The sequence below is a fragment of the Chiloscyllium plagiosum genome, chromosome 25 (genome assembly GCF_004010195.1).
Source record: "Chiloscyllium plagiosum isolate BGI_BamShark_2017 chromosome 25, ASM401019v2, whole genome shotgun sequence".
NCBI lineage: Eukaryota > Metazoa > Chordata > Chondrichthyes > Orectolobiformes > Hemiscylliidae > Chiloscyllium > Chiloscyllium plagiosum.
This window is the reverse complement of record NC_057734.1, coordinates 5,453,264-5,476,808: the sequence shown is the minus strand read 5'-3', so window position 1 is coordinate 5,476,808 and position 23,545 is coordinate 5,453,264. Positions and strand designations below refer to the sequence as shown.

Genomic DNA, 23,545 nt, shown 5'->3' with positions numbered 1-23,545 from the left:
CATATGCGTGTGAACAAAATATCAAATGCTTGAAATAGAACTATAACAAAGTGTATTTCGGGACAATGGCAATAGTTTAAAAAGTTTAATGGCAAAAGTTTAACAGATCAGGCAATGCCAACCTTTTGCATTTGTAATACAGGGAAGGCGGAGTGGGGGCAAACAAAAATCACAAATAAGATATCATCCACAGGCCACTATTGGTTGTGACCTAGCAAGTAATAAAGATTATATGAAGTAAAGTTTTTAAAAGTATGTGTTATCCAAGAAAAACAAACATTCTCAACCTGTACAGGAATACAGTCGACATTGTTCAGTTAGCAGCACTATAAACAGGTAATTATGAGAGAACCAGGAGTATTGAGGCCCAAGAACCATTTCAAAAAACTGTCAATTAAAATGAACAATTGAGCCAGCATCCACTGTCATTTGTTGACGAGAATTTCAAACATCTACTGCCATTTGGGTGCAGAGATGCTTCCCAACCTCTCCCTTGAATGGTGTGGCCCTAATTCTCAGACAATTCCCGCTAATTCTAGAATCCCCAATCTATGGAAGTGTGAAAGTAGTTTATCTTTATCTACCCTGTTGTTTCCTGTTAATTTCTTGAAGACTTCAATCAGATCATCCCTTAGCCATCCAAATTCTACAGAAACTTGAATTCCTCCTCATAACTGAACCCTTTAAGTTCAGGTATCATTCCTGTAAACGTACATTGTACTCCCTCCAAAGCCAATATATCCTTCCTAATGTGTTTCCCACAGTGCTCCAAGTGGAATCTAACCAGGGTTTTACAGAAGTCCAATATCACTTTTGCATCCTTTTATTGCAATCCTCTAATGCTAGCATTCTATTAGCTTTCTTGATAAGTTTATGCACCTGTTATAACATTTTAAAAGTCTTTCCACTTGAATGTCCAAGTTGTTTTGGGCATTTAACTTCAAATCATCTAGAAAATACCTTGATCTATCCTTTTTCAGGCCAAAATGGATGACCATTTTTATGGAAGAAAAATAAGATCACAGAAGCTACAATAAGAATATGTGACTTATAATCAAGCTTGCATACTATTTTCTTTGCAATCACAAAAGTTCAAGTTCACTTTCTGAAAGATTCTGCAAGCATAATTCAAACAGCTCACATTAGATGGTGGAATGTTTACATGTTGCTTTTACCTTTTTTTGTGGGTGCATCCTGAACAGAGAGAGTAATGAGTTTTTGATTGGCTGGCAAAATTGGCCGCTCAGCTTCTGCCTGCTTCCGCTTCATCTCCCGGTTAAACTGACGGCGTTCAGCCCAGGTCCGAAATTTCTTCACAGTGACTTGTTCAAAATCAAAGCGTTTTTCCAAGTATTTTTTAAATTCCTCAAGAGCTGTAAGACAGATTTTTATTACATAATAAAATGCAATGTGAACAGTACAAATCCATGTTCAGTGTACTTTTCTAGACTAACAACCCCAAGATACACCTTTGGACTTAAAAATAAATCATGCATAAAATATAAACTTCCTTGAGGTTTACTTGCACTACTTAATGATAATTGTTTAGGCTAACTAACAATAATGGAAATTATTTTGAAATGGGAAGATTACCAATCAGGTTATGAACATGGATTTTTAAACAGGCTTCAGAAACCAGGCGCAGTTGGAAGAAACTAGTCCACCCAAAGTCAGTTGTGCTGCTGTTAAATATGAAACTTCAGAAACAAAGCGGCGCATTTATATTTCAGCTGGCCAACCAGCCAGGTAACACGACGACTTTCAGTACAACATATCATTCATGGTGACAATATGGGATCTTATCCAATCTCACAATATAAGGGGATCGGAGGTCAAAAGCACAGGCTTCCATTGCCAAACAAATTTCCATTTAGGACCAAGGATGTACTGATGCATCTTGGTGAAACCGTATATGGAATATTGAGCCAAGTTTTAGTCTCCTTACCTAGGAAAATATATATTTGCCACCAAAGGAGCTCAGCAAAAGGTCAATAAGGCTGATTTCTTGGATGGCACATTTCTCATACGGAGGAGAGATAAGGTCAATTAGTCCTGTATTCATTGGAATTTAAAGGATTAACAGAAATTCGTTGAAACATATACAATTCTGACAGGGCTGGACAGACAGTATGCAAGGTAGACCATGTAACTGAGGTGAAAAGAAATTTCTTCACTTGGAAGATGGTGAACCTACGGAATTTTCTTTTGCATAAGGTAATGGAGGTCAAAGAAATAGATAGATTTCTAGGGATTAAAGTCATCAAGGAGAATGAGGAGAGAGTGTGGAGTTAACAAAGTCAGGATGATCATATTAAATGGAAAGGCTCAATGAGCCAAAAGTCTACACTTGCTATTATTTTCCGTCTTTCCATAAGTGTAATGATAAGTGCAATGTTAAAAACATAATTTGAGGGATAGTGCAAAGTTTTAAAATATGCTGAACCTCAGGCATGTCATCAAGAGACAGCACAATTTGGACTTGACAGCACCAAGAGAAAGGCAGCCTGTATCAAACACAAGTGACTGAATCATTGCATATTATCTTCATGCAAAGGAAGCCCAAATCCTAAAACTGGGAGAAACCTGACAACATGAACACTTTGCCATTGGCATCTTAGAAAGTGAAAAAAAACAACCAAAAGGCCACCAAATATATTCACACACCCACAAGCTAAATGACACATTAAATGCCGAAACCAGAAAAAAGTTATTAGATAAGATCAAGAATTTGCTTACAAATAGATTCTTCTTTGCATACTTCTACTTTAGCCTTCACCTGTCCAAGGGCTCCTGCGGCAACAATTCCACCAGAAGAGTCTCTTTCATCTAAGGATTTAGAGCACATCGTACCCGAGCTACTGTGAGGTACTGAATTAGTAATTGAGTCTTGATTAGTGGCAGTGCAGTCTGGTTTCTCATTTATTCCTAAAGGCGTGTTTTCACAGTTGTCTGGGGACATTTCACCATTTGTGGTCACTTTCATTATCTCTCCATTACTAGCCAGCTTATTCTGCTCGCTTTCTTCTTGGTCTCTCATCTTCATGTAGTGTAGACAGGGAATGCTGCTCTGTGGAGGATCATGTTTCTGCATAGAACAAAAAAAAACTTTTCACCGACTAATCGGTCAGATTTCTAATCTAACAGATGGTTTGGCAATAACAACTGAACGTGTTTGCTGAAGAAAACCTATTTGCATGCAAGGACCAAAACAAGGTTGTGATGTGGAGTACCAAAAAGAACCCAGAAAGCCAGCTTGACCATCCTACTTCCATTGCATATCACCTGGCAAACAACGGAGAACAAGGCACCAACAGATTGCATACTGTCAATGAAAGACTGGCAAAGGCAAAAAGATAAGGATAGGAAAATGTAAAACATAACATTCAAGCCAATCTCAATTTTTCTTGGATACCACAAAGCAATTTCTAACAGTACAGTACATAAGTGTTGCATAGGAAGAAGCATTTCCCATAGTGGGGTGAGTACTGTTGAGACAGCAAAGGGAGAGTGACAATAAACAATACAATCAGGACTATGGAACAAAGGGAAAAAAGGTGTTATGGACCACATTAAACTACCCAAATTATGTTATGGAGATTGCCTAGAACCTAATTTTTATATTTTTTTTAAAAGACAAGCTTAAGCGCTGTGTTCCAGATAAGATTTGATTGGTCCACCACTGAGCTTGAATCAAAACACTTTATCCTTACACAAGAGTTAAAATACAAAAACAAGTAGCAGCATAACTTTACTATATTGAAATACTTAAGATAATGTATGATTTAACCACTAATCAACTACTGTTCTGGTACAAGCAGCATAACATAAACACACACCTTGGCAAAGGCAATTCAGCAACAGAGTTATTATTCTCATGTGCTGTCTCATCCAGTCCAGAAGAAACACCCAATGTGCCCCCTTTGATTTTTAAGAGGAAACCATGATATTAAAAAGAGTTAGCTTGCTCTGCTGACCTGCAGGAAATTGGATATCCCAAGGATAGGGTGGAATGCCTCTGACTTACGGATAGATTATAAGAAAGTACATTAGCATCTCCTACTTTTCAGAGCCATTTGCACGGTAATTTCTTTGCCATTCAGAAGCTATTCACATTATCACCTCCTACTATTTACATTTTCATCCCCTATTCAGAAATCAATAAGAATATTACAGCTGGAATTTGACTACTCCCCTATAGTCACAAAAAAAGCGAGTTGCAACAGATTTGTTCATTAAGGGATGATTCGCATTACATTGTTTCTGGAGATGATGTGGTCAGTGCATTGTGTCTTAGATGGCATGCGACTGTGGGGGAATGGCTGGAGGGTGGCCTTGTGGGTGTTACTAATAGTGATGCGAAGACTTTGTATAAAGGAAGGACTGTTTCCTTTGTTCAAGGAGAGCTTTTGACATGACTCTGCAAGGTGTTTGTTAAAAGTTCCTCCAGAAAGCTTGTACTGTACTGTGCTTAATAAAATTTTGCTTGTTCACAGAAGTTGGTGTGTTGCAGTTGCATCAAGTGTGCAAGAAGTACCTCAGAAAAAAGAATCTAAACAGAAACCTCGCTGCCTAAGACTTCACTCTAGCAGCAGAGAACTCAAGCTTTTAGTTCCAGCAGCCAGCAAAAACCACCAACTGAAAGCAAAACCAAAATCCTTTTGTGCGTGTGAGCCTGACCCCATTCACTCATGATTCTTTTGTCTTACTTCTTAAAAAACCTAAGAAGAACAAAGCGATTTACCAACTGCCTGTCTGAAGAAAACATTTTGGCACCACTGTGACCTTTACAAGAGAAACAGGGCAGAACACATCTCTTAGTGGCACAGTATTGTCACAAAGGAAAAAAATGTAGCAAAGACAAAAACACAAATGCACAGGTAGTATAAATTACCATCTTAGTAGATAAGAGAACATGTGAAGCATGGGATGAGAAAATGAAGTTTTTAAGCTTGCTTTCTCAGGATGAAACACCCTACACATGAACCAATCTGCTGCTTTCAAAATGAATATATTATTACTGGACCTGATTTGCTGATTGGCAGAAGGGTTTGAAAGAGGAGGACTGGTCACAATAATAAATAAATCACAGCATCCATGTTTGGCACAAGAAACTAAACGTTGATTGTGTGTAAGAAAATAATTCAAATAGTGTCTGTGCGTTTCTGGAGAATCACAATTCAATAGGAAGGTCAAAAATAACCTGAGTTTAATCCATGGCCTGATCAGTCTCAACATAGCCAGGGGAACAATTGGGATAGTGTAAATAAGACTCTCAGATGGGCAGTGTTTGTAACTTGATTACTGCGTAATTTGTTACTTTGGTGGTGGGTTTGTTTATATAACATCAGACAAAGTGCTGTCCAGTTAATCTCTACAAGAAATGGCATAAATGTAAACACAACTCACCAACATTAAGTCAACTTAATTGACTTTAAAAATCAACCTGGTCAGAAATGTTCTTAAAAACCTCTGGAGCTGGTGGGTCTTGAACCCAAGCCTCCTGGCTCTAAGATTGCAACACTACCACTATGTCTCAAAATCCATTTAAAGCACTAAAGGGTATGAACTCAGGATCCTACTGTGTACCAGGCAGCTGCTTTAACAAACTAAGCTACGGTGTCACTAAATTTTTACTTAGCCTATTTTTCTCATCAACCTATTGAGAGATGTTATTACACATCTCTGGAGCAAGTGGAACTTGAACCTAAACCTCTAGGTCTAGGGGTAGGGATGCCAACACTCTGCCAACTGAGGGCCTTTCAACTCAAGTGGAGGCATCTACACAACATGGACTACAGCTGTTAATAAATAAGCCAACACTATCATCGCATGACAACAAATATTGGCCTCAGTGATGCCTATGATCTATGGATATTTCAGTCCCAAAACATCAGTATAGGACTTCCTCAGGGTAGGGTCTTAGACCTAACCATCTTCAGCTGCTTCAGTGCCCTTTCTGCTCTAAGGTCAGAAATGGGGATGTTTGCTGATGACAGCATGAAGTTCTACACCATTTGCAACTCTTCAGATACTGGTGCAGTTCATGTCCACATGCAGTAAGGTTGGTGTTGATAAGTGGCAAATAAAAAACACCACACAATTGCTGGGAAATGATTTTCGCCAATGAAAGATATCATTACCCAATCATGTTCAATGGCATTACTAGCATCGATTCCTCTCCTGTCAACATTCCAAAAATTACCACTGACTAGAAACTGAACTGGACCAGCCATATATGGCTCAAGAGCAAGTCATTAGCAATCAATAACTCACTGTCTCCCTAATGCCTGCCCACCATCTACAAGCTATGAGTCAGAAGTGTGATGGAGTACTCTCCTCTTGCCTGGATGGAGGCTTCAACAGCACTGAAGAAACTCAACACAATCCAGGCCAAATCAGACCACTTGACTGGCACCCCATCCATAACTTTCATCATTCACTCTCTTCACCAATGCAAAAGGACATCAGGGCGTACTATTAAAATGAATTAGATTGTAAGGGTTAAATAGGGCTTTTCATATTTACAAGAAAAATAAAGACCATGCAACCCCTCCATTTTGCTTGAATATATGATTGTAAATTTGTACTCAGTCTCTGGTGGTCATTTATCGTAACTAACAACATCATCACCTACAAGCTGAATTGTAGTAACTCACCAAGGCACCTTACAAATCTATGACCTTTACCACTTAGATGGTGAAGGGCAGTAGATTCATGGGAAATTTCACCTCCCGCAAGTTCTCCTTCAAACTACTCACCGTCCCAAGGACTGCAGCAATTCAAGAAGACAGCTAAATTAGGAAGGGGCAACAAATGCTAGTTTAGCCAATGATGCTACATTCAATGTATAAATTATGAAAAAAAAAAAGAGTGCCACCAGATTCAGTGCATTTCTGGACATAAGATTCTTTCCATAACATACTACTGAATTTATCTCCTACCCTGATACTTCCGGTTCCTAAGAAATAAGGTCGCGACCAGGTAACCACTCTGGTTTCTCTGTGCAGGTAAACTGGAATACCAGAATTATGGAATGTCATGATCCAGCCATCAGGAAGGGGTTCACTTGGTGGACGGCCACGATCTATAAAAGATTAAAACAAATGTAATACCAAGAAAAGCACAAGATGTCATAATTCAATCACAATACAAAGACAGAATGCAGGTTGGAGGGGTGGTCAAAACTAAGGGACTATTTTTAAGATGAGAGGAGAAAGATTTAAAAAAGAATATGAGGGGCAACTTTTTTTAAAAAAGAAAAACACAGTGGTTCATAGATGAAATGAACTGCCAAAGGAAGTGGTATGCAGCTCCAGTTACAACATTAAAAAAAATTTGGATAAGTACATGAATAGGAAAGGTTTGGAGGAAATCTGGACCAAACGCAGGTAAGTGGGACTAGTTTCGTTTGGGAACATGGTTGATGTATGACTGAGCAAACATTGTAGACTGATTGATCACCACCAAGGTTGTCAAAAAAATCACACAAGGCTGATGAAACCCAAAAGGAAGTCATAACTGCAATTGCTACGATAAAAAGCATAAAGAACGATTGAATGTAACCTCCACTATTTTTTGTTGTTGCACAGCCCTTGGTGTATAGTACTTGTTAATTAATCTTTTAATTAGTGCAACAGGAGATTTGGTGGCGGAAGAAAAAGGAATGATCAGAATCCCATTACAACAGAGGCCAGAGAATACTCCTGGATGGACACTAAGTGAAAAACAATTCAGTTTCCCAGATCTAAATGAATCTGGGAATTAAGAAAATAGAGAAAGTTAGAATAAGAGTACACTTCTTGATAAACCCATTTCAGTGCACCGTTGGCACAATTCTCAGATCAGTGAACCTATTGAACTTTAGACGAGAGTACACCGTGTCAACATCAAGATTTTGCAAAAATTATTGAATTACCTCAATTTCTGTTCAGTCCAACATCTTCCCCTATTCTGATCAAAGGTCATTCGTACATGAAGTTGAAGCTCAGAATTGAGGGCAGATATTGTTCTGATGAGGGCAATGGGTGAGCAGCATGGAGTCAGAGATATACAGCACGGAAACAGACCCTTCAGTCCAACTCGTCCATGCTGACCAGATATTGCAACCTGCCAGCACCGGGCCCATATCCCTCCTATTCATATACCCATCCAAATGCCTCTTAAACATTGCAATTATACCAGCCTCCACCACTTCCTCTGGCAGCTCATTCCATACATGTACAACCCTCTGCGTGAAAACATTGCCCCTTAGGTCTCTTTTATATCTTTCCCCTCTCACCCTAAATCAATGCCTTCTAGCTCTGGACTCCCCCACCCCAGGGAAAAGACTTTGCCTATTATTCCTATCCATGCCCCTCATAATTTTGTAAACCTCTAAAAAGGTCAGCCATCAGCCTACGAAGCTCCAGGGAAAACAGCCCTAGCCTATTCAACTTCCCCCTATAGCTCAAATCCTCCAACACTGTCAACATCCTTGCAAATCTTTTCTGAACCCTTTCAAGTTACACATCTTTCATATAGGAAGGAGACCAGAATTACATGCAATACTCCAACAGTGGCCGAACCAACATTCTGGACAGCTGCAACATGACCTTCCAACTCCTATACTCAATACTCTGACCAATAAAGGAAAGCATACCAAACGCCTTCTTCACTATCCTATCTACCCGGGACACGACTTTCAAGGAGCTAAGAACCTGCACTCCAAGGTCTCTTTGTTCAGCAACACTCCTTAGGACCTTACCATTAAGTGTATAAGTCCTGATAAGATTTGCTTTTCCAAAATGCAGCACCTTGCATTTATCTAAATTAAATTTTATCTGCCACTCCTCAGCCCATTGGCCTTCTTCGTTGTGCACTTCACCTCCAATTCTGGTATCATCTGCAAACTTATTAACTATACCTCTTAAATAGCGATCACGGACAGGTACTCCAATTGGCAAGAAAAAGCACCCCAGAAGGATCTGCAATGGGGTTGACTATTTATTGCATTTACAAATGTCTTAGATGATGGGCAAGAAAGCCACATTTCCAAGTTTGTGAACAGTAAAAGATAGTTGTCATTTGAAGTCGTATAGATGGAAGCAGAACACTGGATAGTAATACATGAAGTGAATGAATGAAAATATGGGAATTGGATTTTACTAAAGCCAAGTGTGTGTTTTATCAGTTCTAACCTAAAAGGATAGTTTCTAAATGGTGAAAGGTTAGAAGCAGGAGACCAAACGAATTGGGTATTCAGCATACAGGCTATTCAAATGTCATGAACATGCAGAGAAAGTAAATAAAAAAATTTAATTGAATGAAACTTTTTATATTTAAAAGGACTACTGCATAGGGATTAGAAATCATATTGCTAAGCCCAGCTTACATGGTATGGGAGTGTCCTTGTGGGCATCTGACCTTACAAAGAATGTATTAACCTTGTAAAGTGTGGATTGACTAGAATGATACCTGGACTCCAGCAATTAAATTAAGTGAGATTACACAAACTTCAGTGGAATTTGATCAAATGTAAAATATTAAGTGCTTGATCAAAGTTTGCACGATGTTAAGAAATTGGGGAATCTAGGACATTGCGCAAAATCTGGAGGCATAGTTTTCAGGAGCAAAATTGGAAAACACGTCTACACAAAAAAGGTGTTAAGAGTTTTGAAACTTGCTTCCACAAACAACAATTGCTGCCAAGTCAATTGTTCAGTGTAGATCATAGGGTGACAGCATTCTGTTAACTCTGCATGCTAATCTTTGGTTATGTAACAGGTCAGCCGCGATCTCACTGAATGATGGACAGGCTGAAAGGCTTCGCCCTGTTCCTATGTTCGCTCAAAGGACTTTCACCTTCACTAAATCTATTGTACACTATTTCAACCATGGACATAAAACATGGTGAATGTGTTGCTTGTTCTTAAACACTGTCCAGTACCCATTTTAAAGGTGCATTACAAATCTGACATTCCTTTAAGCTTTTAAGCATTGGTTAAATTTGTTTCATCATTTAGTTCTATATGACCTGACAGGAATTAAGGAGGGACTTTACAAACAAAGGACTGTGGATGCTGGAAATCTGAAATAAAACAAAAACAGAGTGCTAAGGAAACAGAGTCTGGCAACACCTGTAGAGAGAAAAACAGAGCTAATGTTGAGTCCAGTGACCCTTTGTTCTGATAGACACTGCCAGACCTGTTGCGTTTCTCCAGCACTCTGTTTTTGGGACACTAACATCTTAAGATAATCTTTATATCCAAGAGTTTCAAAGACACTGATGTCAGTTGAGTTTACTTCCATTATCCAACTCTATGACTATAACTTTTCCTTTTCAGAAAGAATCTTAAAATTCAATAAACATTTGTACTTTACAGTAGTATCACAATTAATAAATTACCTCTCAATCAAGATATTGATGAAAAACTGACATATCCAGAGAAATCTCACTAGGATTTGAGACAAACCACAAACTCTTGATAGAATATGCTTCCATCAATAACTGTGCAAACACTTAAAAATGCTCAATTCCAGGTTGACAATTTAATTTACAGGGCTGGAGTTGGGATGCTAACACACGCAAGAAAAAAAAAATCAGTCGCAGTTTCACAATTTGTTACCAACAATGATCCCTGTTGAAATTTTTGTAAATGTGAATGGTCCTTAAGAATAAATTAGGGTAATTTGTGATACTCTTCACAGGAAAATCTTTGGCCAATACAACAATACTTGTGAAAAATTGGCATCTTAGCAAGGTCTGACCAGAATCTACTGAGCTGTACGATATCTTCAACAGGTAAAACAAAACCTGTTAGAGTGTGTCATCCACTTACTTTTTAACACAGTTTTAATTTTGGTCATCATTGGCTGCACACTTGTTTCTTCATCAGTCTGGTGGTCACTGTCACCAGTATTCTCCTCTTCTACCCGTTTCCTCTTTCTGGGAGGAGGTAGCACTGCCTCCAGTAGTGCATCAACATCATTATCAAAATCATCCTGTAAAATACAGCATTGAAGGCCATCCCACTATAACAGTATGAAGATTTCTAAATAGGACATTTAAAAAATAAAAAAACACTTTTTAACTCTAGCTGCACTGACACAATTATGTCAATTGGATTATGTTTGTTCCTTTAAACTAAAGGAGTATAGGATTTCATACCAAGTTGTATAGTATTAAGCACAAATACTGATCATTCTCCAGATGCCTGAAATAAAGTACACATGTACGCTTTAAGCCAAATGTTAAATTTAGAGTCTGATATTCCACTGAGGGATAAAGCTGTGGCTCACACAGCAACTATGAATCAATCATTCAAGTGTTCCCACTTTATTTCTGGGCAACTTAAAAGCATTTTTAATTATACAGAAATTAATTTATAACACAAAGAAGGTTGTGAGCAACTTAAACTGCTTTGAAGCTATGAAATGTTATTTTAAAAAAAACTCAAAACAATAATAATGTACCTGAATTAATCTGGGTGTGCCCAAATACAAGCTTGTATCTTATCAATCGACTTTGTTACTACAATGACATTAAGTGGGATGCTAGTATTTGAATTGGATGCATTTGACACATATGTAAATTTCTTTGCAGGACTAAAAATAAGTTAGGTATAAAAATTGGCTTTATAGTTATTTATAAAGTGGGTAAGTTATTTTAAATTGAAACACACACAACACACTGAAGATACAAAAGATACTTGCTGCACACTTCCACTGTCAGAGTTTAAGGTTCCAGCCTGGGCTCGATGCCATCACTGTATTGAGCTTTATCTAATGCTCTGGTCAGTCTTCAGAGTTGGTTCATCCATACATACCTACAGATGGGTGGACACAACTCCGACTAACCAATTCATAGACAAGGGACTGGCATCAGAACTACGCAGCAGTTTGTATTTCTGTTCATCCATTATTGACTGAAGGAGCACAGTTGTGGAAAGAGAAGTGAAGTAGGAATGGAAGGATATTTTTGCACAAAAAAAAAATTAAGACAACTTGCATAGTCATTAAAAAAAAACCTTATCAATCATGGTAAATATAAATATAACTTGTTGCATTGTGGACTGAAATAAGTGGACTTTTTGTTTGAAATTTTACCAGCTGGAAAAGTTGTTGATGGTGAAGTGTGCTGGTCATAAAGGGCTAGAAAAACACATACAGGGTTCAAAATACTAAACATATTACCTGATGCATGTAAATAGAGGGAACAATTAAAAATCAGTACAACCTCCAAATGTCAACACTTAGGAAACACTGGAATAGAGAAATATTATTTGCAATTTAATGACAGTCCAATCTTGAATAAGAAAGGTTACATGCATCAGGCAGGAGCGCGGGAGACAGAAAAAAAAGAGGAAAAAAGGTAGGGAAGCCATTTATATCACACAAGGAGAAGTCCACGTGCAATAACATGCACGTGAGTATTTTGAACCCTGCTCACATACCTCAAAAGAGTAACTCAGAGCTTCTTCATCGATGTGATCCTGTTGAATGATCATTTCAGATTTGAAACCTGTTCCCTCAATATCATCAGTTTCGAAGTTTTCTGTAAAGTCTTCTAGTTCATCGAGTACTGCAAATTCCACTTTTTTCTCCTGATTGTCTTCAATCTCTTGCTTACTAGTATTTTTACTACAAATACCCCCTGACCCCACTACTGTATTACTATCAAAAGGAATGCCATGCAAATCTCCATTTATGCTATTGATAAATTCGGTACTTTTCTCACCAGATTCAACACCAGTATAAACTACCTGTCTGTCCTTGCTTTTACTATTATCTGTAAAGACAACTCTAATTTTTACATCTTTGAGTAACTTAATATCAGGGGCAAACTTAGGAACAGCCGGTGCATGACGTGCTGTTCTTGGATTCTGTGGACAGTTTTCCGATACTGTTGTGAATTGACTGTTAAAGGCAGTGGATTCCATCGTAAGAAGCTGGTCTTGGCTGCACGTGTTACAGTCCCCAGCGGGAGTGTCTGAAAGTCCATCACCACCAGAGCCAACGTCCATAACTTCTGCGTCACTGGACATTTGCAGGGGAGGTGGTGGAGGCGGCGGCGCACTTGGAGGAAGAGGTGGGGGACACGGCTGATTCTCCACATTCAGTGGCTCTTTGGGCATAGGTGGCATACTTCCAAACGTCTCCATTTTTCCGAACTTATTAATTCTAAGCTATAAAGAGTCCTAAACAAATTATATCTTTGTCAAATACCCAACTAAGAAATTAAACATATGCCAGTCCAAGTAGATTTTCTCAAAAGTTATGGTACTAAGCAAATTTTACAGATGATTCAGTTAAGCTGACTACATTGTTCTTTTCATTAAAGTAGACAGCTTTTAGAATCACTGTCTCAATTATTGGAAATCACAATGTATTCAGCTTAATCAACGCTTGCAATTAGATAGAATTCATCATCTTGAGTCCTTGACACCATCTTCTACTGATCACCACCTGCAGAGATACAATAAAATGCAATCAATACTTTTCAACCAAAAGGATTATGCGTAAACTGTCAATGAAATTCTAGCTGCCAGAAGAATGCATTGTATTAGTAGAGTACTCAAATTCCCTTCTGTTCTGTTTAAGCTGTTTTTCTTAATTCACTCATTCTTGTTTACTTCTACTGAAGTATTAAACAAATGGGTTAACAACTTTACTGATGCAGTGGAGTAAAACATTTTAAACTAATGCATTAAAGCAATTTTACACAAGTACCCAGTAAATGTAATTTCAGAGCTGAAGGTTCTAGGTACTGAAGGCACTGGAAAAAGTATTTTCAAGATTGGTTTTCATTGATTATGTTCTTATTTCTAAATACTCATTGTGTTTTACAGATGCAACTTATTCTCCAGTTTTATTAGATTCTCTGATGAAGCCATGATAGCTATTTCAAAAGCAATTTTCATTATCCAGTGAGTCTAGCTAAATAAGTATCTCAGATTATTACTCCATCCAAATTGATAACTTGTAACCTGTACAAGTCCTTTTATAAAATTATTAATGAAGCAGTAATCAACAAGTCAGCAACTGATTAAGTAACACATTATAATAATGCAAAAAAATTATAGAAAAGATAAGTCTTCACTAACCAAGATATAGAGAATGCATGTCAAGGAGCACATTAATCACAAATTTGACACAATGAATCAAGCAGTACTGCGTTAAAAATTCAAATTTGCAGAATAGCCAATTTCAGCTGACATTTTAATTTCAATATTAAAAAAACTAGATAATTCCAATACATTTTAACTCAATAGTTTATAATTCTGATGTAGCAAAGAAAAAAAATGAAAGCATTAGATATTGGTGTAAAGTTATTTCTAATGTAAGAAAATTAGAAGTTTAGTGGATAGCGAATGTTATCTAAGGTTACAAAGAAATCTTGATGAATTGGGTTAATGCCTTAGGAGTGGTAGTTGGAGATTAGTTTGGATAAATGTGAAAACAAACAAGGGCAGGACTTATACAATTAAAAGTAGGGATTTGTGTTGTGTTGTAGAACGGAAAGACCTAGGGGCTCAGGTACATAAATCTTTGAAGTTTAACTATGTTGATAACATGGTAAAGGAAATGTTTGGCATGGTTTCCTTCATTACTCAAACCTCCGAGTATAGGTGTTGGAACACCATGTTGAGGTTGGTGAGGCCTCTTCTGGAGTACCATGTTCAGTCTGGTCACCATGTTATATGAAGGATATTATTAAGTTGAAGAGGGTTCAGAAAAGATTGGCCAGGATGTTGGCAAGAATAGAGGGTTTGAGTGATAAAGAAATGCTGGATAGGCTGGGATTTTTTGCACTGGAGCGAAGGAGATTGGATAACGTTATAGAGATTTATAAAGCCATGAGGGATGTAGATAAGGTGAACAGCAGGTGTCTTCCCCGTAGGTTTGGGGATTTCAAGTCTAGGGGAAATATTTTTAAGTGAGAGGACAAAGTTTTATAAAAGGACATGGGGCAACTTTTTTTTTTACACAGTTCGCGTGCGGAATGAACTTCGAGAGGAAGTGGTGGGTACAGTTACAACATTTAGAAGATATTTAGATAAGAACATGAATGGGAAATGTTTGAAGGGATATGGGCCAAGCACAGGCAGGTGTGGAATGGTTTATGATCGGCGTGGACCATTATGATTGAACCGAAGGATTTGTTTCCGTGCTGTGTGATTGTATGAAAACGAAAATCCCCTTACTCCCTCCGAAATATTAGCTCCTTGATGCCTTATAAATATCGATCTATCCATAAACTCCAGTACCCCCGCCTTTCAGCGATCTTCGCTGAGGCATTATGACAGGGGAAGCAGGATTAGAATCGATGGAAGTCACACAGCAACAGGCCTTTGGTGAGGCTCATTCTTACTCACCCAACGCCAACCCGTCTCTCACCAGAGGATTCAGTCAAACAAACAAACCCCTGCACCAACTTAAAATGAAACACTGAACCCCGGTATTAACGACCCTTGTGTCTAATTTAAAGTTAAGCGAGGAAAGAGAAAGACACCCCCCCCCCCCCCCCCCAGGCCTGCGTGAGGCCTAGTCTAGACTTCGACAAAAAAAAGTACTTATTTCGTGAAGCTGCACCTCGAAGATTAACTGCTGTTGAATAGTTAATAATCAAATAAATGGCACCTTCAAGGCTGCATTTACGTTAGTTTAGCGCAAAAGAAAACCTACCGTGAAAGCTCATCACATCGATAAACATCAGAGAATTTCATCGCCCTGCCTTCACCCATCAGCTCCGGCATCAGCCGCAGCCTCAGCTCCAACTTCACCAACGCGCATGCACGACACTGAAGATTGATGTAACGGGCGACCAATCGGCAGACGCGCAGTGGAGGAGGCGGGGCTGCCAGACCGTCAGTCATCAGCGGACGGTGGCGGCGACGGCACGCATTCGGCACAGGCTTTGATTGATTTGTTTTTTGGTCGCAGTAAGCCAATCGGCAGCTCGGAGGCCGCGCCGCCCTGGCCTTCAATCACCGCCTTTGCTTTGCCAGACCGTTACGGCGCGGGACCGGAGCTCACGTCAATCATCGGATCGCCCCGCCCAGCGGCTCCTGGCTCGGCCACTAACCGTCAAATGCGCATGCGTCTTATACTTGATTGACAAGCACCATGGCAGTGCGGTGAAATGATTGAGGAAATGAATACTGCCTTTCCCTACTAAAGATAGATATTCCTTTTTTAAATATCAAAATGCTTATATTTATTCATTCGTAAGTGTGCACCGGTGTTTGGGAGGGGATGGCAGTCGGTTAGCTCAGTTGGTTGATCATGCAGAGTGATGCCAACAGAGGGTGTTAATTCCCACACCGGCTGAGGTTACCATGGTGACACTCAGGTTAAACTACCGCCAGTCATCACTCTCGAATGAGAGGTTGCAGCCCCATTGGTCGAATACAAATGTGGCGGCCTTACCGTTATCTTGATTAGATTAGATTCCCTACAGTGTGGAAACAGGCCCTTCGGCCCAACCAGTCCACACTGACTCTCTGAAGAGTAACGCACCCAGACCCATTTCCCTCTGACTAATGCTCCTAACACTGTGGGCAATTTAGCATGGCCAATTCACCTGACCTGCACATCTTTGGACTTGTGGGAGGAAACCAGAGTACCCAGAGGAAACTCACACAGACACAGGGAGAATGTGCAAACTCCACACAGACAGTCGCCAGAGGCTGGAATCGAACCTGGGACCCTGGTGCTGAGGCAGCAGTGCTAACCACTGAGCCACCATGGCTCTTTGCTATGCTAAATGGGCAATAAATGCTGGCTTATCTCTAACTGTCCTGGAGAAGATGTTGCAGTCCATTTGGTGCAGGGTCAGTCAAAATACTGTTGGAGAAAAGACTTCCAGGAGTTTGACCTAGGAACACCAAAGGAAGTGACGTATTTCTGAGAATACCTAATTTATGATAAGTTAAGAATCACACAACACCAGGATATACTCCAACAGGTTTATTTGGAAGCATTAGGTTTTGGAGTTCTGCTCCTGATGAAACACCTGGACAACCACTTGATGAAAGAGCAACGCTTCAAAAGCTAGTGCTTCCAAATAAACTTGTTGGACTATCACCTGGTGTTGTGTTATTTTTAACTTTGAGGTAGTGAAGTCTGCAGATGCTGGAGATCAGAGTCGAGAGTGTGTTGCTGGAAAAGCACAGCAGGTCAGGCAGCATCAGAGCAGCAGGAAAAATCAATGTTTTGGGCAAAAGCTCTTCATCAGGAATTTTTAACTTTGTATACCCCAGTCCAACACAGCACCTCCAAATCATAATTTGTGACAGTATGTCTTTAAGGAGAATTTCCCCGAATTCATACAAATATAGAAAATAGGAGCAACAGTAGTCCATTTGGCCCAAGATTAGACTGGTGCTGGAAAAGCACAGCAGGTCAGGCAGCATCCGAGGAGCAGGAAAATCGAAGTTTCGGGCAAAAGAATTTCTGACGAAAGGCTTTTGCCCGAAACATCAATTTTCCTGCTCCTCGAATGCTGCCTGACCTGCTGTACGTTTCCAGCACCACTCTAATCTTGACTCTGATCTCCAGCATCTGCAGTTCTCACTTTCACCATTTGGCCCTTTCAGCCTATTCTGTCATTCAGTATGATCATAGCTGTTCATTCAACTCAGTACTGTTCCTGCTTTCTCCCCATATCCTTTGATCCCTTTCATATATATATGGGACACAGAACAGTATAGCACAGTATAGGCCCTTTGGCTCTTGATGTTATGCCAACCTTTTATCTTACTCTAAGAGAAAACTAACCTACATACCCTTCATTTTACTATCATCCATGTGCCTATCTAAGAGTGGCTTAAAAGTCCCTGATGTATCTGACTCAACTACCAATGTTGGCAGTGCATTCCACATACCCACCACCCTCTGTGCAAAGAACCTATCTCTAACATCTCCCCTCAATCTTCCTCCAATCAGCTTAAAATTATGCTCCCTTGTGATAGCCATTTCTGCCCTGGGGAAAAGTCTCTGGCTATCCACACTATCTATGCCTCTCACCATATTGTACACTTCTATCAAGTCACCTCTCATCCTTCTTTGCTCCAATTAGAAAAGCCCTAACTCACTCATCCTTTCTTCATAAAACATGCCCTCTAGTCCAGGCAGCATCCTGGAAGATCTCCTCTGCACCCACATCCTACTTTTAATGAGGTGACCAGAACTGAACACAATATTCCAAGTGTGGTCTAACCAGAACTTTATAAAGCTGCAGCATAACCTCGTGGCTCTTAAACCCAATCTCCCTATTAAAAGCCAACACACCATATGTCGTCTTAATGACCATATCAACTTGGGTGGCAACTTTGAGGGATCTATGGACGTGGACCCCAAGATCCCTCTGTCCTTCACACTGCCCAGAATCCTGCCCTTAACCCTGCAATCTGCATTCAAATTTGACCTTCCATTTGCCTTTACATGAGGACGCCAGATCTCATTGCTGCATCTCTTTTCCTATTTATTGCCATTCAGATAATGATTTGCCTTCCCATTTTTGGTAACAAAATTGGATAACTTTACACTTATCCACATTATTCTCCATCTGCCACATATTTTCACACTGACTCCAAACTGCACTGAAGTTTCTCTGTATTCTCCTCACAGCATAGCCTCCCACCCAAATTTGTGTCATCTGCAAAGCTGGTTAATATGACACCTAGTTTCATTATCTAAATCATTAATATATATTGTGAACAGCTGGGGTCGAAGCACCGATCCCTGCGGTACCCCACTGATCATTTTCACCTTAATAAGCAGAAGATTGTAATTAAATAAGTGTAAATCCCTGACCAGGGTATTTCCTGAAGATCTCTACCTCTAATGGTACTGTTTTGAACTTTCGGTTTACAGCATAAGTTGATATTTAGCCCATTATGCATAATAGGTCTGAATAGGGGATGGAGTACTGGAATGGGTTGACAGACAGAAGCCCCAGCTCAGGAACAAAACTTTAATTTTATAACAAATCTCAGAAAGACTGACATGCATAAGCAGCATCTTGGGAAGGCACCAGACTTGACAGAAAATTACTGCAGGATTGTTTCTGGCATATTAAAATCTTTTTCCATATTTATCAATCATCCTTCTCAACTGCCTACTTAGCAAAATCAAATAGGGCAGATGCTGGAAATTTGAAATAAATGCAGTTATGATTTATGTGGGAAACGATTCCCACTGTTCCCAAGCCATCACAAATTGTGTAAATTCCTAATTAGACAACCAATTTGCCTGAGAAACTGCTATTCGTGACAAAAGCCATTTAAATCAGGTTTTGTTATTAACAGAAAATAACTATTTATTCTAAATACTTAACTTTTTAACAGATGGCAGATAAAGGATCCATTTTCTTCTGCAATGCAATATAAACCTCTTAAAAACCCCAAATACACGTACACTCATTCATGATTAAGACAGATGGAAGATAAAGGTTTGATGTATATTATGGGTGGAAAAAATGTAGCAAGGGAGCAAAATTCTGAGGGTCAACAGTCAACATCACTGAGGGGGTGGGGGGTTGAAACTGTCTCTCAGTCCCTTTCATTCAGCAATGATGACTTGCTGCTGTGTGTAAAGTGATATTTGTTCTTCATTTGATATTTGATCTGGTCGACCTATATCTTTTCTGCTAAAATTCTTTCTTTTAAGTTTTCTTGTTTTTATTTCCCTTTCTCCTCCTACTGGGAGAAGGAGAAAGAGAAAAGTTTTCAGTTTGTTGGCTCTGGAGGGCTTTTGGTGACTGAATTCACAATTTGTAATCAAATGCAGCTCGACCAATCCAAGGGCTGTCGTCAGGCAGCTTTTCCTGAACTCAAAAACTCCATGTGTCACACAGATTGAATTATTTATCAAACTTATTCCTCCAATTGCAAAATTCTGTTGCAAACCAAAAATGTACATGACTTAATTTTTCTAAATTGTAAAACTCTCCTGATATTTCAGCTATACTATAGTCCAACTTCCATTTGAGTTTATAATGCAAAAAGGAAAAATATATTGTTTCCTACAATAGAGAAATATGTTGGAAAGGGTCAGCTAGTAATGCATTACCTGCCACATCGCTTTTGCCTTTCTTAACTGCTCTGTTTACTTTGCATTTCTGATTTTATTTATTCCATTGTTACAATATTGGCCTTGTATCATTGTCTCACCTGCCTTTGTCCATGCTCTCATTACCCATTAGATATAATTCTGTAACATTCCCAGCAACAATCTCCTGAGCTCCATCTTGTTTGTTTGTTTTTTGGGGGGGGCGGCACGGTGGCTAGCACTGCTGCCTCACAACCCCAGGGACCTGGGTTCGATTCCAGTCTCAGGTGACTGTCTGTGTGGAGTTTGCACATTTTCCCTGTGTCTGCGTGGGTTTCCTCCGGGTGCTCTGGTCTTCCTCCCACAGTCCAAGTCGGCTATGCTAAATTGCCCATAGTGTTAGGTGTATTAGTCAGAGGGGAATGGGACTGGGTGGGCTATTCTTCGGAGGGTTGGTGTGGACTTGTTGGGCCGAAGGGCCTGTTTCCACACTGTAAATAATCTAATCTAATCTAATCCAACTCTTTCTGCATCATATTATTTAGATTTAAATAGAACCGCGAATAATTACCCAGCACCTCATATCTCAACTGGGTTCCTGCCTCGGGGTGATGTGTTATCTTGTACTATAAATAAAAATTGCTATTTTTGTCCTTACCTGACACCAATATGTGCATTTTAAAACTGGGATTTTTCTCTCTACAGCTAAGAATGCTGAAATCAGTCATGGTATCCAGGGTTTAAATCCCACCTGCTCCAAAGGTGTGTAATAACATCTCTGAACAGATTGATTAAAATATCTGCAATAACCAATTTAACACAGACCTTAGTGCCTTGTGTGATAGTACAGCATTTATCCACTCAGCTGGGTTAGGAAGGCTATATCTATTTTAATGATGATACTGTTATGTTGGCCAAGGGAACACTTACAGTTTGCAATATCGAATGTTAATTGTTCTGAAATTCAGTTTCAGCAAATTCATTTGGACATGAGTTCTGCCACATGCAACAGTGAACTACAAATATGAGATCAATAACTAATCTATTTCTAAATGGAACTGTAGTTTTGAAATTAAGATAAACCAGATTTTTTTATCTATAGTATGATGTAGTATCAGTCAGGGCCAGATGCCAGACGCATCTTATTTCCAGTGAAAATTTTCAGCTCAATCTTTAAAGCATGGATATTACATAAGCAGGTGTAAATTAAATCTGTTCTTGTTTCATAGGCTTTTGTAATATTAACATCCTCACTAGATATTAACTTACCAACTGAAAGCTTGTACTGTAAACAGCTTTTATGAATCATATTGCATTTCTACCCCCAAGTTAGTTATGCACAATAATGTCAGCAAATGTCAACTTAATAACATTAAGGAAGTTTCTATCTTTCATCATTGGCAGCATTCAAATTAAAAAGTACAGTTATTTTTATATAATGTTGGATTTCTCTTCAGAAACGAGTTTTGTTAAAAACAGGCATAAATATTGGTCCACCCCATTGCCTTTTCTGTACTGTCTCTGTATGCAAACTTCTTGTGATCTTCACACTCAAATGGAGCCAACTCTGAATTACCAAGTAATAGAGCAAGATTTTGTTTCAGTGATGTGTGAATGGTTTCTGCTTCTTAGTGGACTTATACCAATCTTTGGACTTTTTATGTAATTTTGAACTGGAATCTATTTAGAGCCATATTTTGGCATGGAGATCTGGAAAATGCATGAGCATGCAAGCAATTGTCGATCCTCTTGAGCAATGAGATTGAAAAATCTTAAATGCAGAATACAGAGGTGTCAGTTGGAAATTGAATTCAACACCAAATCAAGTACAGAAAGAAGAAAAGAGAAGTAAATGCAGGTGACATTAGTAATAAATGGAAAGGGGAAATGTAAAAACATACTTTTCAAACCTCCAACATTAGTCAAAATCTGAAGAATTGAGACTAGACACTTGTAAATGCATATTTTTTCGCACCAAAAAGGTTTTCCATTCACTAAAAGTTCTTATGAGGGATTGGAATAGCTTGGCATTTAATGAAATGTTTAGTTAACATCTAATTCAAGGTACCCCAATATCACACTGTTTCAAAAATTCGCATGTTGAGTCTCTTTTTGGAACATTTGTGTAGCACAGCTTCTTGGAGAGTAGGGGAACCCAGGCATCAAACACTGGATCCCTATATCTAATCAGACATGTGTGGTCTCCAGAAATAGCTGTCCCATTTACACATAAATAATGCTGGATCTGTTATTCCTTCAACAAAGCGACACGGTGGTTCAGTGATTAGCACTGCTGCCTCACAGCACCAAGGACCTGGGTCCAATTCCAGCTTTGGATGACTGTTTGTGGAGTTTTCATATTCTCCTTGTGTCTGCATGAGTTTCTTCTGGGTGCATCGGTTTCTCCCATAGTCCAAAGATATGCAGGTCAGGCGGATTGACCATGCTAATTTGCTCATAGCATCCAAAGATGTGTAGGCTAGAGGGATTAACCATGGGAAATGCAGAGTTATAGGGTTGAGGGGAGGGTCTGGGTGGGGTTTTCTTCAGAAGGATGATGTGGACTCAATGGGCCAAATAGCCTGTTTCTGCACTGCAAGGATTCTAAAATCTGGCCCCTGTAATGTTTTTTCCATAGTCCTCTTTCCTGATATACTTTGTGTCATCCACCCATCTTTAACCCTTCTCCGTCTTTTTTACCCAATCCCTTCCTCCATACACCATCCTCCCTCACCACTTCTCCCATTCACACCCTGATCCTTTGATCTCCCTGCCTGATATAAAGCATCTTGGGAGGTTAATAAATAAAATCATGGAAAATATACACAGGAACACAAAACAAAATTGAGCATGGCATAGAGATTTCTCATTGACAATATCTTGCTGCAAATGTGGCCAAAATTCCAATTCAGTACATATAGATTAGAGGGTTTCCAACATATATCCGGCAAACCAATACTCATCAACTTGGAATAGATCTAAGGAATTTTCCATGATATTAAGTTTTCGAAGTATGTCAAGTAAAATCATTTTTAATGAGAACATTATGTTGAGAAAGGGAAGTGACATAATTTTCAACACTAAGTTTCTAATTAGGACAACTTTTATTGATACTGGTACATAATATTTTATTACAAACTTAGTAATTAAGAACAATCATCAGGAAATGCAAAATTCAATTTTACATTGTTATTGGAAGAAGAAACTTTGAATCATAAAATACTATGTATTACATTTGTTAATGCTGTTATAGAGTCATAGAGATGTACAGTATGGAAACAAACCCTTCGATCCAACCCGTCCATGCCGACCAGATATCCCAACCCAATCTCGTCCCACCTGCCAGCACCCAGCCCATATCCCTCCAAACCCTTCCTATTCATATACTCATCCAAATGCCTCTTAAATGTTGCAATTGTACCAGCCTCCACCACATCCTCTGGCAGCTCATTCCATACATGTACCACCCTCTGCGTGAAAAGGTTGCCCCTTAGGTCTCTTTTATATCTTTCCC

The 23,545-nt window shown here is 39.2% G+C and overlaps 1 protein-coding gene across 2 annotated transcripts in view; it reads right to left on the bottom strand.

Annotated features, from left to right (window-relative positions):
* Positions 1 to 15,761, bottom strand: part of dgcr8 (DGCR8 microprocessor complex subunit) — a 48,393-nt gene extending 32,632 nt beyond the window's left edge. Inside the window, exons 1-6 of one of the 2 annotated variants that reach the window (XM_043715420.1) lie at positions 15,664 to 15,761; positions 12,432 to 13,443; positions 10,818 to 10,980; positions 6,942 to 7,084; positions 2,737 to 3,085; positions 1,176 to 1,373 (exon numbers count right to left, since the gene is read on the bottom strand). In XM_043715420.1, the coding sequence (XP_043571355.1) occupies positions 1,176 to 1,373; positions 2,737 to 3,085; positions 6,942 to 7,084; positions 10,818 to 10,980; positions 12,432 to 13,139 (1,561 nt within the window). In that variant the 5' untranslated portion in view covers positions 13,140 to 13,443; positions 15,664 to 15,761. The remainder of the gene's footprint in view (positions 1 to 1,175; positions 1,374 to 2,736; positions 3,086 to 6,941; positions 7,085 to 10,817; positions 10,981 to 12,431; positions 13,444 to 15,663) is intronic. The other variant, XM_043715421.1, reaches the window with a different exon arrangement.
* Positions 15,762 to 23,545: the final 7,784 nt, after the last annotated feature.